This window comes from Balaenoptera ricei, chromosome 7 (genome assembly GCF_028023285.1).
Source record: "Balaenoptera ricei isolate mBalRic1 chromosome 7, mBalRic1.hap2, whole genome shotgun sequence".
Classification (NCBI taxonomy): Eukaryota; Metazoa; Chordata; class Mammalia; order Artiodactyla; family Balaenopteridae; genus Balaenoptera; species Balaenoptera ricei.
In genome coordinates, this window is record NC_082645.1 from 6,060,065 (window position 1) to 6,079,784 (window position 19,720).

Here is a 19,720-nt window from a genome sequence, read left to right on the forward strand (position 1 = left end):
GACAGATACAAGAAAGAGATGAGATCAAAAAAGATCCTTTTGCAGCAACATGGATGCACCTAGAGATCGTCATACTGAGTGAAGTCAGAAAAAGACAAATATCACATAATATCGCTTATATGTGGAATCTAAAAAAAGGACACAAATAAACATTTCCAAAACAGAAATAGAGTCACAGATGTAGAAAACAAACTTATGGTTTCCAGGGGGGAAAGGGAGAGGGATAAATTGGGAGATTAGAATTGACATATACACATTACTATATATAAATAAATAACTAGTAAGGATCTACTGTATAGCACAGGGAACTCCACTCAATACTCTGTAATGGCCTATATGGGAAAAGAATCTAAAAAGGTGCATATATGTATATGTATAACTGATTCAGTTTGCTGTACAGCAGAAAGTAACACAACATTGTAAATCAACTATACTCCAGTAAAAATTTTTTAAAAAAGAAATAGGTTCCACCAAGAAAGGAAGGAAGGGAGGGAGGGAGGGAGGAAGGAAAAGAGAGAGAGATGAGAAAGAGCCAGACAAAGGGTAAAAAAAAAGTGCAAAGGCACTGGAGCAGGAAAATGCAGGAAGCAGGAGAAGGAAAGAAGAGGAGAGCAGGAAGAGAGTGGAGGGTCAGATCATCTAAAAATAGTTGTGAGGCATTCTGAAGACCTACTGAGGAAACCATACCAAAGCCTTTCTTTATACCATATGTATAATCACTCTCACTAATCCAAAAGAAAAAACTCGATGTTTTGTTACATAGACCGATTTTCTTAATGCTTCCCCTGGAGCAAAAGAAAGCAATCTATATGTATATCATCCATCATTTAATTTTAAAAAACAATTGTATTGATTTAACATGCTACTAGAGTTTAATTAAAAAATCATCAAATGGGCATCTGTTTTTGTGTGTTTGTGAAGGGGTGAGCAGTGAGGATGGGAAATTTGAATTAAATTATTTTCAATGGATTCCTTCCAATTTTGCAGCCTTTTCATTTTTGTATTTACAGTAAATTCATGTGTACATCATCAGAAATATATCTTCAATAACTTGAGTTGTTGAGTAAAAGATTTCAGAAAAATGTATTAAACATTATATGTTAGAAAATTTTCTAAACTAAAAAAATGATTTTGATAAACTGGTGCAGATGTTAATATTTTCTTTATTTTTGAAAGATAAATTTCTAAACACAATCATATCATATGTGAAGATATGAAAGTTCTTTTCTGAACCAATTTAAAAAGTGTCTTCAGTCTAATTGTAAATCATTTCTATCCAGTATGCAAGAAACTTTCCCATCCATCTCATCACTCAAACACACACATATGCCCAATGCATCATTGCGTTCACTTTAAAACATACTGTGATACTTTTATTTTTTAAAAAATTCGACAATTTGCCAAACTAACCTTAAATCAATTATTGGTCTATTCCATGCATGCATTAGCAATAGTTGGAAGTACAATTTTCAAATGCCCTTTTGAGATTGTTGCATGTGCTTCTATGTTTTAGAACGAGGAGCCCGTGTTTTCTAGAGATGGCAGCAAATTCTTTATGACAGTTCCTGTTAAGCAAGGGGGCCGTGGAGAATATAACCACGTAGCTATGTTCCTCGTCCAGGTGAGTGCTGGCTTCTTTCTGTGGTTTGGTTTCATTCCATCATGTTCATGAAGGTCCTTTTCGTGTGGTATTCTGCACCTACAGTTAATACCTGTGAAGTCCAGCCATATATCCAACTCGGATGTTTTAGGAAGAGGATCCCCATCCTTAGCCATAAATTCAAGCTATACACAAAACATTTTCAACACTCAATAAAATTTAGTGAACTACACATGTGTGCTATGAGTTGAGGGCCTTGGGATATAGAATTTAATAAATGGAAAGTACCCAACCCCTACTTTCCAAGACCTGAGGAAAATCGAGAGATGATTTTTCATTCAACAAATACATATCATCTATTTGGTACAAGTAATATTTTCAGTGTGTTATAAAAGTTTTAAATACCTGAAGCAATCTAAATGTCCATCAAAAATTGAATAGTTAGTAAGTTGTAGTATACCCACACAAGGAAATGCAGGGCAGATTTTAAAAACCAGGATAAAATAGATTTCTTATGTGTTGTCAAAGATAAAATCTGTGTTATATTTTTATGGACCGTTTGATAAAAAGAGGATAAAAGTTTATTTTTCCTCTACATTTCAAATGAATGTTAACCAGCTTATACAGTTTTACCCAATTATAAAAAGAATCAGTGAATTCACAATAAGTAATTTAAATATGGCAAGGTTAATGAGTCAATTTGAATCTAATTGACAATAAAAAATTCATGAGAAATAAAGTTTCCTTCAAAATCGAATAAACAGTCTAGTTTCACAGGTAAATGTTAGTTTATAAAGATAAAACATTGTGGATAAATTGGAATCTTTCTTGAGAGTGTTATAAACGAACTAGCCAAGAATCAATTTCATACTTACTAAGTATAGAATAAATATGAATGTGGCAAAAGATCCCTAAGCAACCTGACTACTTGTATGTTCTTAGAACCTTCAAGTCTTGTGCATATTCTCCAATTTTTACCATTATCCATATATGTATTTACATTGGGCAGCTCAGTACCTTGAATTTTTAAAATCTGTGTCAGTAGCTTAAGAGGAAACCCTTGTCCAAGATCTGTACTATTAAAGTAATTGTCATGATTTTAACTTTAATTTTAATCAAAGCTGAAATAAATAATTTGACCATACAGAATCTCCACAATAGCAATGCAGATTAATTTTCATAGTATATTGGAAAAATAAGTTATAGACTAATATGTAATGTGATCTCATTTATGTTTTAAATAAATGAAAGCATTTATATATGAATAAAAATTTTTGGTGATTCTGTATTCACCTATTAAATGATTGTATCAGACAGGTGATATTAAGGGAACATATTTTGGTTTTTACGTGAAGTGGAGGAAGTTTCACCAGCAAATTTCTTTACCTGATTAACTTTCGCTAGCTAATCATAAACTTCGTTATCATAAATACTGGGGAAATATTTCCGCCAAAAGAATAAATAACACTTTCCAAATCTTACAATTGACTGTGGTGACATCTTATTGCATTTTTAAATATCAGTATTTATATTCAAGAAGCTGTATAAAAACCCAGGTAGTCAAAATTACATACAAATTGTGACTATTTATAAGATATAGTGAAAGGCAGAGAAAGATGTATAATACATCTGTCTATATATATGTACTTCTGAGTTTATCTGTTCAACAAAAAATGAACAGAAATGTTGTCTTTTAAAAAGTGTGGGGTTGGCAGAGCGGTGGTAGGAGATGAAGATGTCGGCATGTAGAAATTGAGATATTTATGCACGTAACAAAAGTTTCTTTACAAGCCTTGGGCAGAAATACCTTCTGTCTCCCAATCAAACCAGTCTGAAATGCAGTCTAATTCATTATTTCTGAAATGTTCAGAAGAACAGCTTCATAGAGCAGATGTGTTTACTTTGTTCCTCTTCCATATGGAGATTATAACAAAGCTTCCATTGAAGTAGAAAACGTTTTGATCTATTCTGGCTACGGTTCAGAGAATTTGTGGTTTGCCTCACTGAGAAATAAACATGACTGCATGATTATTTACAGATATTTTGGCAATGTGGCTAAAATTAACTTACTTTGTTAATGAATCAGAGGTTAGTGCTTAGGTAAATACAATTTATTCTTAAGTTTATACAAACACACAATTTTAGTAAATAGTTTGAATCTCTTTGCCTCAATTTTTAAATAGCTAACAAAAAAAAGCTCTTTTATGAATTTTTTATGATTACCGTATTGATATATATATATATATGTATATATATATGTGTATATATATATATATATATATTTATACACTATAAAAATTTGTAAAATTCTAAACTGAGTAAACTAAACAAAAGATTATGTAAAATCAGGGACCTCCCTGGTGGTCGTAGCCAAAAAGTAAGAAAAAGAAAAAAGAGTATATAAAACCAAACACAATCTCATCACCCCAGACTTGCACACTGCAAATCAATTGTTGTATATATTTCCAATTTCTTTTTACATTAAAAATATATCACTTTTTCTTAAAGTGTGCAATCAAAGCATGCATATTGATTTGTAACATTTAAAGAGTAATTTATGAGCATTTTCTCACATCATTTAATTGCATTGTTAATATTTAATATTATTTGTAAACGTGATTTTAATAGCTATTCAACATTCTGTCTAGTAAACATATTACACTGTATTTAAATGAATTAATTTTCATCATCGTATTTATTTCTAGTTTTTATACCAAAAATGGTTCAGAGATAAATGTTCTTACCACACATATATATTTCTAGATGTCAAAAGTTACCTAGGCAAAGCATATGTGTACATATATGTATTTGTTTAGGTTTTGATATGGAATGTGAAACTGGCCCTCCAAAAACAGTGTACTAATTTACCATCTGAACAGTAGTGCGTAGCACCAGTGATGATTTTTTACCTCCTCTTCCTTCCCTTGATACACCAGAGGACTCCACCTAAATTGATGTGCCCAGGGAGTGAGAAATGACAGGAACAGAGAGCTTGGCAGCTGTCAGGAAGACCACCTTTGCAGTACTTGATGCTTAGCTATATTAGATAGCTTCCCCATCGACTGCAAATATATTCATCTGTTTGAAGTATCTTACCAAATGAAATTAGTAAATTTTTGCAAACATTTTTCTCTCTTACACAATCAGTAGGTAAACAAAAAACATTAATTAGAGACCAGGCTACAAAATTAGTGTTTCAGGATATTTTCAGTACATAGATTGGTGGTTGGCCTTACAAATATTTTAGTGGCTTTTTCCCCCTCATTTACAAGACTTATGCTTGTTAAAATAATTCCAAAAAATAAAAAATAGAAAAAAAATTGTGTTTTCCTCCAGTCTACTTTTAAACATGATTATAATTTTATGTAAAGTACAGTATTTTATCCTATTTGAATTTAAATTTTAAAGCATAATTTTCCCATAGTGCTAAACAATTTTGAAATGCAATTCTTTTGAATATTAATATTTAGTTGACTGGGTGTACCTAGTTAACCATTGTTGTTCAATGTTTAATTTAGTGGCAATTTACTGCAACTATAGATGTCACTATACATAAAGATTATTTTTATTATGAATTATTTCTTTAGTTGTGGTTAACAGAACTGGAATTCCTGAATCAAAAGTAAAATATTTCTAAGTCCATATATATTTATTTATATATATATATATTTCCAGATACTTTCTATATGAATATATGAAAGCAAAATTTATAAGTAGGGTTTATCTACTTTTATATATTCCATTAAAGATAATAATAAAAATTAAAACTGGCTCTTCCAAAACTCTTTATAGCTAAAATAAATTTCCTTCTGAGTAGAGTGTGGAGTATGCAGTATTGATATCAGTTTACATAGTTTCTGAATCAAACAATGATGCAAACCTCTTTTTACAGCAGACCACTTCAGATCACTTCAGATATTTCCCTCTCCCCTCTTCCCCCATAGAATTCTTTATGTAGACTTCTAACTCCTGAATTCCCATATTTGGAACCATAATATCCTATATCTTACAATGTAAGATGCAGTCAAGAGAAAGTTTTCTGTCAAATACATGGCCGCCTTTTTCCCTTCTAATATGGGATAAGCAGAGTTTCAGTCATGTTAAGTGGTTCAGATTTATAAGCATAAGCAATTGCCCTGTTATCTTCCAAAACTGTGTTAAATGAAAAATTATATATATTGGTGAATTCATTCACTTTTTCTATTCAGCAATACAAAGTTTTGCTAATGAGAGCTGATGATTTCACCTGGAACAATTTTAAATGCCATTATTCATTACAAATACTGTAGAAAATAGCATGCCACCAATCCACAATTCTATCACCCAATCAACCCAATACAATTTTTTCATTACATTTCACTGCTGTATCTGATTAGGACATTGTCTGAAAACAATTAGTTCACCTCACATGATGAATAGACAATAAATTAAAGCATGCTATTTTTAAGCACTGCAATATTTCCGTTATTTAGAAGCTGTAAAAGTTAAACAGAATTTACTATAAGAAATTTGAATGAACAGTGTATAATCAGGTGAAAAGCACATGCATCATTAAACTTTTACTGATACCAATATGTTTCCAACTTATAAATAGATACATAAAATTCATATTGAACTTGCTAAGTAAGATAAAATCTCTGCCAATCCAAGGAGAGGTGCCTGAGGTCTAATGTCCCAAATAAAAACACTTTATTTCCTAGATTTTCAGCTCTTTTGAAAATGAATGAAATCACTAGTTTTATTGCCGCCCTTCTAAAATTAAAAGTGAAATATGAGTTCAATTTAAAGTATATTGCCATGTTGCCCTTGTCAGTATTCCACAATGGTTTCATATTCATAATCAGTGTTTCTCTTCTACTAAGTGAATATAATAGAGATCATGGTGGCACAGAAAGAAAGAATTATTTCTGTTAAGTAAAATGATTATTCTTTCCTGCTTTGTTAAATTACCTTTCCTGTGATTATATTTCTGCTGAAGGTGGATGGAAAATTAATTGAGGTACAGACTAGTCAAGTCCCTTGACATTTATTTTGAATTTACTGTATTGTCATCTACCATATTGTGATTGGTATTGGGACAATTTACCTAGAGTCCAGATCAAACTTAATATGCTATTATTAGAAAATAGCTTACAAGTCTTATAACAACTATATAACTATAAAAGATAGTCTATGCTATTACATGTAAAATGGAGTGAAACTTATTCCCCAGCCCAGAGTTGCCCTGGTAGATATAAAGCAAGCAGAGAAATTACAGATGTTTGAAGTAAAGTCCAAAGGTTGTGAGGTTGTTATCATGGCTTCCAACAAGAGATCTTTTACTTCTACACTTAGAAACATATTTTGATCCGAGATGCATCATTGAATGTGTAATTTTTATTCTCTGTACACTGTGTTCAAACATTTTTCAAAGAATTGGATTTTTGCTCATGATCACTTTTAATGTGGCCACTCTTCTGTCCTTAAAAAACACACACAGACACCCCAAAATTCTCTGAAAAACAGAGAAAGTATAAGCAATCTAGAAATCTGTGAACAAAATGCATCTCCAGATATGTACAAATATTGATCAAAGTTTCTTTACTTTTTAATGTTTTGAGATTATGTTCATCTTGAAATTGGGCACTAAAGATGCACTAAAACCTGAGATCTTAATCCTGTCCTTGGTCCATTCAAAACAGGATCTGAAAATGAGTAAGTAGGACTATCTACTGGGTTGTTGTCCTGTGGGAATTTGGCAATAAAATGTATGACTTCAGAACTCCATGCCAGCCTTCAGGCTGTGCCTGTCTCAAATCTCAGAAATTTGGTTTCATCTTTGCATTTATACTTTTATTCAGCAAATACTTGTAAAGTGCCAGAATGCATCAGACAGCATATGAAGAAGTTAAAATAAAGAAGTCACATGCTTGTTGTTGACCTTGAGCAGCTAGAAGTCTAGAGAGCTCCCTTTAAGAATAAGGAATAGATGATTTAGGAAGATGCTGAAATACAGATGTGTACCAATAAGTCACTTATTGTTTTTTTGAAGGAAGATTCTAATACTACATATACATTATGGAATGACCTTTTAGTTTCTGCTTCCAGTAGTATAAGTAGATATTTAATAAAACTCTCCCACATCAAAAATCCTAGATTCTAGATATATTTATAACAAAAATGCATTTGAAGTATTATTTAGCTGATAGATTACACTCTCTGAAAACAATGCAATTGAATTAGAAGTGAATAACAACAATTATAACTTTTAAAAAGCCATATGTTTGAAAATAAAATATAATTTTTACATTTTTCATGGGTTAAATTATATATATATCTATTATTTATTATTTTATAATATAATTATACTATATTCATACATATATGTTCAAATGTAGAAGAAGGACATGAGAAACTCAGTAGTAGAATTTAATGCAATAGAAAGTAAAGATAAAATAAAGGGGTTTGGCCAAATAAACAGTTGGTTCTTTGAAAAAAAATAATTCACACTAGAATGTATAACAAACCTAATTTAAAAAGAGGACAAGCCCCTAAAGTATAAATAATAGAAAGAAGGCATAACTGCAAATTTTAAAATGTTTTTTAAAATGCTATGAATAACCTATGTCAACAAATTTGAAAGCTTGAGTGAAATGGATAAATTCTAGAAAAAAGAAATACCAGGTCTGATTTAAGAAACAGACAACCTGAATTGTCCCATAATATTGAGGAAATGGAATCAGTGTCTTAAAATGTATTCAAATCAGGCACAGGTAGTTTTTTAAAGGTGGGTTCTACCAAATATTCAAAAGCCTTAGAAATTTAAAAATAAAGGGAACTCCTTTAAGCTGACAAAGGCATTAATCAAAAGCTTAGATAATATAACATAATCTATAGTGGAAAATTAGTACATGTCTTTTAAAAATCAGCATTGAGAAAATGAATCAGAATGAAGTAACTTGAATATGCACAAAACCAAAGATGACAGTTTTTAAAAACTACCACCTAAGAAAGTAAAACAAGAAAAAAAACTTGATAGAGAGAGGCATCTCTTAGAATATTGTTGGTAAAAGAAAAGGTGAAAACTAGTGATAGAAATTAAGAACTCTACAGAAAAAACATATTATCCACTCCAAATGGTGTCTCATTAGGATGCTTCTCAGGATATTAGTTCTTAGGGAGCTGTTAATAGCACTCCTTAGAAACACTGCTCCTTTAGAATTCAAGGGAGTCACCTAATCCTTCACCATTCTTAAGCATCTATATACTGGAAAATCCAAGATACTTATAAAGAACAAAATATGGTTGGCAATAGATTTACAAAATTACTATATGAGGAAAACAGAAAGTAGAATAAAATTTTTCCAATACATAAAGACACTTTTCCTGAAGAAAAACAATGATGAGGCAGAAGAATTCTATAAAACAATACTCCAAAAAGAATGACTATTATTATCAAAAAGAATGAATTATTATCATTAAATAAGCATATGTAGACATAAAATTATCAAGTGAGAAATTCAAAACCTAGAAAAGGCTTCATAAAGTAGAAAGTAAAGTTGTAAACCAAAAAGTGACAGATTTCAGGAAGGAAATGGAAAAGATAATACAAAATAATAACAGAAATAATTAATTGAAAGATGACCACTGGTAAATAGATATTTCTGAAAATATACTAATGGATAGCAAGAAGACACATAAAAACAGCCAATAGAAAGAAATAAAGTAGAAAGGATCTAAGTTAGGTAAGACAAGGAAATAAGATCCACCTGATATTTAATTGGCATTTTTATAGAAGATAAGCAAAACATTGGAAGAGAGGTAACATTTAAAACCATAATCCAATGACAAACCAGAACAACAGCAAAATGTTCTAGAAACACAAAATATCTTTGGAAGGGGGTGGTAGTGGAAAAATATTATTAAAGGTATTAATATAAAGATGACATGTAAAGTTAAAATAAAACCTAACACTGGATTTCAAAACACTAAACAGACTACAGAAAGACTGCCTACAAAAAACTCATTAAACATAATATTCAAAATAAACATATAAAATATGATAGAGTTTTTAGAAGGGTATCAGTCATACCAATAAATGTAAATTGGCCTAACTTATGTCCTAAAATTTTAAGAATATTTTTTAGATTGGCTCATGAAACAGAATCCAGTTCAATCTTTTATGCAAAATATATATCTTAAACAAAATGATTCAGAAAGGCTAAAATCCTGATATCAAACAAGAAGAGCTGCTTTCATGTTACAAGGCATTAAGACCACCAAAAGAAGATGCTTTATAATGTTCAAGGCCACAAATCACAAGGAAGATATAATAGTCAATTGTCTGTATCTATGCCCCAGATAGATGGCTACCTTTATAAAACAGAAATGCCAGAAACTACTTAATATGTGGAAACCTTATTGTACCATTCATTCTCAGTTCAAACTGAGTCAAGTGGACAAAAAATTAAGGTTATAGATATAGCATATATAATGTGTGTATTTATGTATTTATGTTTGAACACATCTAAACAAGAGATATTATATATCTGTTTCAAATGTATGTGGAACTTTGTCAAAAGTTGAACATTCATCAGGTCATCCATCTAAAAAGATCAGTAAGTTCTACAAATTAGAAATTAAATAAAAGCATGCTATAATCACAAAGTGATGCACCTAGAAATCAATAATATATTTTAACAGATTTTCCAACTAAATCATTTTTAAAGTAAATCTAACTAAACAAATTTACTGGAGAGTTCAAGTCAAAATTCCAAAATTTAAAAAATAATGATAAGAAAAAGAATGGCAACACTTTATATCAGAATAAGTTGTCAGGAAAAAAATCATAACTTAGCAAACTTATAAAAATGAAAATGGAAAAATGAAATAAGTTGAATTTCCAACTCAAATAGAAAATTATCAGCAAAATGCAGCATACATTAGAAAAGGGGGAATGATTAAATTTGAAGCAGAAATGAAGTAGTTTATAAATAGAAAAAGGTAGAACTAATAAGTGAAAAAATAATGTTTACCCTTTGAAAACACGTGCACACACACACACACACACACACACACACACACACACACAGGAGACAAGACACATGCTCATCCAATCAAAGAAAAAAAGGGAGAAAGCAAACTGGTATAAAATTAGAAACGGCTAATGGGAAATAAACAAAGGGCATTTGAATAAATCGTAAGAGATAATTTTGCAGAACTCTATGTCAATTCGTTTGAAAATTTAGATGAAATGAAAAATTTCATGAAGAAATACACTTAGAACTGTCCCCAGGAGAGATGCAGAGCTTAAACTGATTAATGACGTAGAAGAAGCAGAATGTTGTCAAAGAACTACACCACAAGTGAGCACCAGGCCCACATGATTTCATAAAAGAATCTTATTAGACTTTCAAAGGCAATGCCAGTAAAATTTAAATTGTCTGTAGAATAGGTTTTCTTTATAGTTGCTGTAAAAGCCTTTTACAAAATTTAATACCCATTTCTGGTTAAAAAAAAAAAAAATATATATATATATATATATATATATAGGAATTGGGGATAATTTCTTAAAGTGAAAAAACATGTATACCTCAGCCCAAAAGCCAATCTGGTGTCATTCCCATCAAGGTCAGGAGCAAGGGAAGACGCACACTATCTCCACTATTATGTAATATGACTTTGGAGGTATTAGTTAATGAGACAAGGATAAACAACCAGCTGTAAGATTTGGAAAAGCATTTAGTGAGACAGCAGGATAGATATTTAGCATACAGAAATCAATAGCTTTCATATATGCAAACAATAACCAATTAGAAGGTATAGTGGAAGAGAGAGGCCTTTAGACAATAGCAGCAAAATATAAAATACTTAGTAATAAATATGAAAATGAAATTATATGAAATGTACAAAACCCATATGAGGACAACATTAAAACATTCTGGAAAGACATAAAGTAGACTTGAACAAATGGAAAAATATCTATGTTCTTCTAAAAAATAACTGAAGATCATAAGATCAGTATTAATTATAAAATTAATAGTATCCCAATAAGATATTCCAGTAAGTTTTTATTTGCTTGAACTAGATATGCTTATTTTTAAGCTTCTTTGGGAAAATAAAAATGTAGTATTATCTAGGGAAATCCTAAAAAAAAGAACAATGAGTGGGTGTGAGTCCTAAATAATACGGATGTTAAAAAAATCTATAAAATGTGTGGGGCGTGACTTAACAGAGATAAATGTAATAGTATAGACAGTACAGAAATAGACTCAGGTACATATGGAAATTTAATATATAATAAAGGTGGCATTTCAAACCACTGAAAAAATTAAGTTTTTATAAAATCATTTTAGGAAAACTGAATATCCCTTAGGAAAAGGTAAAAGTAGTTCCAGACTACCACCATAACTCTAAAATGACAAAGCTCTAACTTTAAAACTTAAATCTTACCTGTACTAGGAGAAAACATCAGTAAATTCTTTGTAACCTTAGTTTGCAGAAAGCCTTTAAACTACGCATCATTGCTTAGAAGTAATATAAGAATACGTTGGCAAACTTGATTTTATAAAGAACAGAAAAAAAAAGTTGGGGGAAAAATGCTATCATAACCAATGTCAACACAAAATGACAAACCAGGAGAATATGTTTGCAGCATATACCTCACATAAATGGATATAAAGACACAAAGAGCTCTTAAAAAATAAATAAGACCAGAATACAAAGAAATCTGATCGAATAGATAACAGAGACAAACATTAGCAGAGAGTCAGATAAAACAATTATGCAAATGGCTTATTATATATTATATATTATATGTATATATATAAGCATTTGTACATATATAGATAAATATAGATGCTCAACTTTTCTTCCAAGCGAAATGCAAGATGAAAATACACTAATATACCTGTCACAAGTTGAGTGTCACAGGAAGCCAACTGTGAAATAAAGATTAGCCTGCAGGCCAGTTATTACAGAGATCAGTAACTCTGGAAAGGAGGAAAAGAAAGCGACATGGGGCAGAAGAATTTGAGTGGCAGAGCCATCTGAATGAAGGTTTCAGCTAACCCCACAGAGAGTTCTGCACTGGGATAGCCCTTCAGAGAAGTCCCAAATTAGAGCAAGAGGGCCGGGCTTCTATATCCCAATATTGATCAGGTTGTCCTTTCAAGGGCTGTTGAAAAGAGGTATGATCTTGGGTGAGGCCATTTTCTTCAGTTCAGGCCGTCCCCGGACTGACAGCTGAGGGCCTTCTTCCAGCAGGACTTCTAGCCACTGGAGAGGTAGGTCCTTCCTTCTAGAAGGGAGTTCTGGTTGGCGTATCATAGCGTCTACCACAGCAACATTTCTCACTTGTCAGATTAGCAAAAGTTCAAACAGTGAACAATGTGTTCTGTAACATGTTCATGGGAAGACTGTACTTTCAGGGATCATTTCTGTAGGTCGTTATATGTCCATCGGAAAACAGGCACCTTATACATTACTGGTAGATGTGCAGAATGGTACTTTCCCTATGGAGGAATATATCCTGAAGATATTTCCCTACACATTAAACCACAAACAAACATATATACAGGGTTAATCACTAAAGCATTATTTGAGATAATAATCACTATAGATTATTTGCATTATTGGAGGCTAGTTGAATGAAGTATGGTACATCCACACAAGGCAGAACTATTTAAGAATTAAAAAGAAGATGATATATAACAATTGATATAGAGCACGTCCCACAATCTCTCTAATTTGTACATATATATGTAATTAGATTAGCATTTATATTTATAGTAATAAAATATTAATTTTTTAATTATAAAATGTACCCCCAGAAAAGGATAAATAAGAACCAAATGAAGAAAAGTTTTTTCTATGTGATGAGAATGGGGTGAGATCAAGACTTCTGTCAATGTATATATACACATATTTATACTTTATTTTTGACCATGTACATACTTTAAAATAAAAAGAATGAGGGCATCAAAGCTTAAATTGAAATACTAAGAGAAGATAATGCAGCTAAATGTAAATCAAACTGATATGAATTTTAACTGAGGTGTGACTAAGAACACACACATACACCTACACACAGAGAACATATGGACATCTGTCTGGCTGCCTATTTATCTCCTCTGCCTATCTATCTCCTCTGAAAAGGTCCAGAGCTAATAACATTAGAGTAGTAATGAGCACACCTAAGCCCAGATTTTATATCATAATCCAGTAGAAAATATTCATTGGAAAAATTATTGATTATGGATATGGGAGATAAGAAATGATCTTAGAACATCTTACTGTGCAGAAAACAAGGAAGTGCTCTAAAACTAACATAATCATTTCCAAAGAATAGAGGGGTTAGCTTGAAGGGGTCCCACTAACCAAATTTTGTCGATTTCAGCATCATAAAGAATGACAACAACAACAAAATAACAGTAATGGAATGTAACACATCAGATTAAAAATGTTCATAGTAGTATGAGGAAGAGGGAGATAAAGAGAATGGACACATGTGAGGGGAAAAAGTAGGGAAAGTTCTTTTTTTACAGAAGAATACCACCTAATAAATATAGAATGGATGTTAGAGTTAGAAAATCACTTCCAAATGATAATTTGCTCAGGGAAAGGTCATGAATGGATGCCAAAACTACTGAGTGGAAAGTCATGGAGGAAAAGCTATTCATGTAATGTGCAAGCATCATCCCACTTTTAACTACAGGGCAAAATGTACTTTACAATGGATACATATCAGTTACCTTGTAAACAGCATTGTTAAGAGTGGGAAGAAGTGTAATGGTGTGTTTCCTAATATGAAGCATAAGAGGTATCCAATATCACCTGTATTACATTCTTGCCAAAAATGTGAGCTTAAATTATATCATTAAAAAAAATCAGATAAATCCAAAATTCTCTACATATCAGACCACTGGACCAAGAGTCTTAAAAATGGTCAATGTGGACTTCCCTGGTGGTCCAGTGGTTAAGACTCCACCCTTCCAATGAAGGGAGCACGGGTTCAATCCCTGGTCAGGGAAGTTCCGCACGCCACATGCCGCAGCAATTCCCACCCCCAAAATGGTCAATGTTGTAGAACTCAAGAAAAGATAGGATAACTTTTACTTTAAAAGAGACTAAAGAGGTGACAACCCAAAGCAATTAGGTAGATAGATAGATATGTAGATAGATAGAAAGATAGATATAGATATATAGATATGGAGATATTTGGGTTACATAGGGCAGTGTGGAAATTAGAATACAGACTATATATTTAGATGATATTAATGTTGTTATTCATAGGTGTGATATGCAATTTGCTTATATGAGAAAATACTGTTAATTTTGAGAGATGTATACTGAAATATTTAGAGCTGAAATAGTCTGATGCTTTCAACTTCCTTTCATATGATTTAGCATATGAAGAAAGGGGGAGGGCAAATATTCAAAATGATGTTTGGTGAATCTAGGTAACGGTTTTATGGGTATTCATGTACTATGCATTAACCTTTCTGTAGATTTGAATATTTCTTTAAAAATGAAGTGAATGAGATACAATTTCACACTCATTAGTTTGACAAAAAATTAAATAGTCTGATGTAATTAACTGTTGGTGAGGAAGTGGAGAAAATGTGGAGCAACAGAAACTCACATTGCTAGTAGATTCTAAATCAGCACAACTTCGGAAAATAATGTCACTATTGAGCTAGGTAGGAGACATTTATCTTTTGACCAAGCAATCCCATTTATCAGTGTTCATCTCAAGAAAATCCTGCCACGTGCACCAGGAGACATTAATAAAACTGTTTATAGACAACTTGTTTTTAAGAGCAAAAATTTGGAAAAACTAAAATGTCAAAAAATAAATTTTACTGTGTTCGTACATACAATAAAATACCATATAGCAATGAAAATAAACTATGTCTACAAGGGTCAATGTGATCTCAGAAATAAACTATTGATGATCTCATCATCAATAATGATGATATTTAATGATCTCAGAAATAAATTATTGAGTGAAAATAGCAAATCATATAGCAATGCACATCTGTAAAGGTTAAAACAATATAACAGAACCTATTTGGAATGAAGTTTGTTTGAAATATTTTATTTAAAGCTTTCCAAACTGCATAGCTGTCGATCATTTAGATGAGAGTTAACAAGGTCCTGTGTCTACCAAATGCCCCGATGACTTCCTATGTCAAGATGATGACGCACACGTTATCCTCACCTGGAGATGTTTTCTGAATGGTTTTCCTACAGCATAGGAATAAAGGCACCATCTTACCTGCATCTGTGTTTATGCACATGCGGATATATTCTTGAGATTGAAAATGAGAAACTCAACATTAGCTGAGAACTAAAGAATTACAAGTGATACAGGCGGTTAGTACTTTTGTGCTGACCAGAGAGTTGCTGTTTAAATAAGAAGAAAATCAATATATTCTATTTCTTTGCAGAGTAAAAGTGAGCAAATTACCGTGCGGCATCTGACATCAGGAAACTGGGAAGTGATAAAGATCCTGGCATACGATGAAATGACGCAAAAAATGTGAGTGTTTTTGGTTCTCTAGTCAGGTTGGAAGTCACTGTTGTCAAATGCAATCTTTTCTGCTAGATTTATGTTTTGCTTACCATGGTCCTAATCCAAGTAGCCTGGCCATGTAAAGAACAACCTTTTCTTTAAGATTCTCCCTATACTTCACGCAGAGAGATACTTAGCTGCACAGACACATGCACACACGCACACATGCACACTCAGAGAGATTGAGAGAGATCATGGGAAACTGTTGACAATATTTTAAGAAAAAAATATGCGTTTCCCAAATGGATCAAGTCCTGCCGTTAAATAATAGAAGAGCTCTTGCCTGTTCTTTGACAGTGTGAAAATTCAGGTGAAAACTCGGTGTGGCAAAAATTGATTGATGCCTGATGTTTGTGTTGTTTTCTTTCATGGGCAGTTACTTTCTGAGCACCGAGTCGTCTCCCAGAGGGAGGCAGCTGTACAGGTAAGCAATGTGAGAGGATCTTCCTGCACAGGTTGATTCCTCAGGGGCCATCTACCCAGCATAATGATGGGATGGAGAAATCTGAAGTTTCATTTTTGGTATGGCTAGGAGAGAACCAACTCAGAATGACAAAACCTCACACTCTTGGCCCAGTCCCTCAGCTCTGGACCACTGTGAGCCTGAAGAGTTGGAACTGAAGTGGAGACCATCTTATTCCTCCTTTATTTTTTCCCTCATTTGTTTTTACAGTCTCAAAATATCTTTTTTTTTTTTTTTTGAGGCTTGCTTTTCTCAACTACCCACATCACAGACATTTACATATTTTCCCCAGTGGCTTTTCTTCTGCTACGCCTCATTTTAAATTTTCAGGGGATTAATATTGTACACATGTGATGTATTCCCAAACAAAATAAAAGCATTGTGAACATTTAGTAGAGTGGATCAAGTGGCAGTTTCTCTTCCCCCCCGCCCCCATAATGTGTATAATCCATTGATTGTTATTTAACCAGGAATGGTCCTTGCTTACTAAAATAAAGCAGTGGATTTTCATCTGTCCAACTTTCCCGGATGAAAAGTTATATTCATAAAAGGGGTTAAGGTCATACCTATTTAGTATTAAAAATGTCTCCTCACTCAGAAAACTTTCTCCAGGGCCTCCCAAGAATGACTTTTATTTTTGTCTGGCAAGCAACTTACAGTTATAGACTCATATACACTTTCTAATTTCACAGATCCATTTTTAAGGTGTCAAAACTGCCATGGCCTATTCTCAGTGGAAATTCATCATGTTTGAGGAAGTGTCACCAATGATTCTTACCAAGTAGCCTAGACTTTCCTTTGAGAGTAAAAATGCATGTTTCAAGTACCTTAACTCTCTCTAATTCATCCACACACTCTTACTTATGCATAAATTGTTTTCATCTGAAGTGAGCCTCTCCTTTTTATCACATATCCCAATATGTCATCTTCACACTCTTTGTTTTTTTCTCTTAGAGTCTGGAACACATGTTCTCAATTCTAATGGCTTCCAAAAGAAGAACAGCTGTTTATTTAAAGAGAATGATTCTAATTTTGGTTTAGAGGTCTTGATTAAAGTACTGGTCGCTTTCTCTTTGTGGTTACCTGAAGCTTATCTTTCTTGAAACTTATACTGTGGTTAATATTGGCAGTCAAGAACAAGCCTTTAGAGATGTGGAAATACTGGACCGATGTTTTATTTTTCTCATTTTGTAAAACTCTTAGCGAAAAATGACAGTGTCAGAAAATTAGACTTGGCTTCAGCTAGTAGAGATGCCTCATCCTCTCTCTCCTCCCTTTATTAGCCTAAAATGTGATTTGAATCACAGTGAGTTCTTAGATTTGTGTGCTTGTCTTATGTCCCCAGTGACTGAGGCAGAGCAGTACAAAAGTCAATATATCTATGACCTGTACTAGTGCAGAGGGCTGTGTTATAAAGAAAATATAATACCAATAAATCTCCCTTTAAATGGCTCATCAAGTGCCAGTTTGCTTGACTGTAAGATAATATTAGTGTTTGACCCAGAAAACTCAATCATTGTCTTGTCCAGGCCATAAAAATAATAATTGGTTGATTTAATTTATGGGATTAGATGCTTCTGCAGAATCAGAACTGCTAGCATATTCGGTGTCATTATTTTGTCTCAAGATGTGCTTTTCTCTATTTTAGTAATTTCATAATCTAAATAATGAGAAAGTACCAACAGAATTTTTAGGAAACTTGGATCTGAAAAATTATATGGAAGAGTAGAGAGAGAAAAGGTTTTAAATTCTAGTTATGTCACTAAATAGCTGTGACTAATAGTGACTGGCACACATTCATAGTTTCTGTGGTGATAGTTGTGCAACATTGTGACTGTAATTAATGACATTGAACCATATACTTGAAAAATGGTTAAAATGTTGAATGTTGTTTTACGTATATACCACAACTTAAAAGAAAAAAAATGGGTATGATTTGTCATAATGGTGAAACTAGCTAATGTGTTTAAGTGCCTAGTATATTAATCACCTTGACTAGAAAAGGAAAATTTTGGATTATAATGAGCCCAAAATGTTTCAAATGTGAAGCTGTGACTTTGTGAACTATACTATACTATGTGTTTTGTTCCAAAATGAAATTGAGAATATTTTGTCCAGCCAAGTTTTAAAAAATGTATCATCAAGAGTGTTCTCATTTAGCAGCATAGGTAATTTACAATTAATCTCTATTTACAAAATAAATGAATCTATACATGAAATTTAACTTTGGGTTAATATTTCAACCCCTCTCACCTTAAGCACCATTGTTTGTAAAATAAAGAGATGAGTGCTTTTCTCTTTATCTATCTCCTTGATGTCTCGAAGTATGTATGAGCATTAACATTATATATATTATCATTCAAAAATAGCTTTTCTTTTCCAAAAATTCAGTGCAAGTATTTAGTGGGGAAAATCTGGTACTAATACCAAAATCTAATGTTGAATTTAGGAAATCATGAGCTTTTTATATGTGTGTGACTTGTGAAAACATTAGTTCTTCCAACTAATATTATTGCTGGTGACTTTATGCTTGTCTCTGTGGGTAATTTCTTTTAAGACTTTACAAAGAAATGTCTATAAAAATATAAATAAGAATAAGTAATATTGTGTTCTGTGAAAATCAGTTTCTTTGTAAGCATATATACATATTACATATATATAGGTGTACATAATTTTAATTTTATTACAGAGAAGAAAAATGCATATGTCTTAACATTAGTAATGGGAATTGACTTTGTTTGCATTTCTATGGTAAGTCATAATTTACAAGGAACCTCAGCCAAGTAATGCTGTAGCTTCTTTGTTTATGTTAATATTTAAATATAGATACCACACATTCAAGGACCGGGAATAGTAGCATTTCTAACTTTCTTTTTCTTTCCCCAGTGCTTCTACTGAAGGATTATTGAATCGTCAATGCATTTCATGTAACTTTATGAAAGAACAATGTACATATTTTGGTGCCAGTTTTAGTCCCATGAATCAACATTTCTTATTACTCTGTAAAGGTAATAGATGATTTCTGATAAAATTTATTTTATTCATTTTATTTGATCAGTATCTATTACTATCATTAGTAATGATTATCCTAGCTGTATGATTT

At 32.2% G+C, this 19,720-nt stretch overlaps 1 protein-coding gene across 1 annotated transcript in view; it reads left to right on the forward strand.

The window, feature by feature from the left end:
* DPP10 (dipeptidyl peptidase like 10) overlaps positions 1-19,720 on the forward strand; it is a 675,810-nt gene that overhangs the window by 602,482 nt on the left and 53,608 nt on the right. The window contains exons 13-16 of the mRNA XM_059927100.1: positions 1,514-1,621; positions 16,030-16,121; positions 16,531-16,578; positions 19,504-19,625. Coding sequence (XP_059783083.1) covers positions 1,514-1,621; positions 16,030-16,121; positions 16,531-16,578; positions 19,504-19,625 — 370 coding nt within the window. The remainder of the gene's footprint in view (positions 1-1,513; positions 1,622-16,029; positions 16,122-16,530; positions 16,579-19,503; positions 19,626-19,720) is intronic.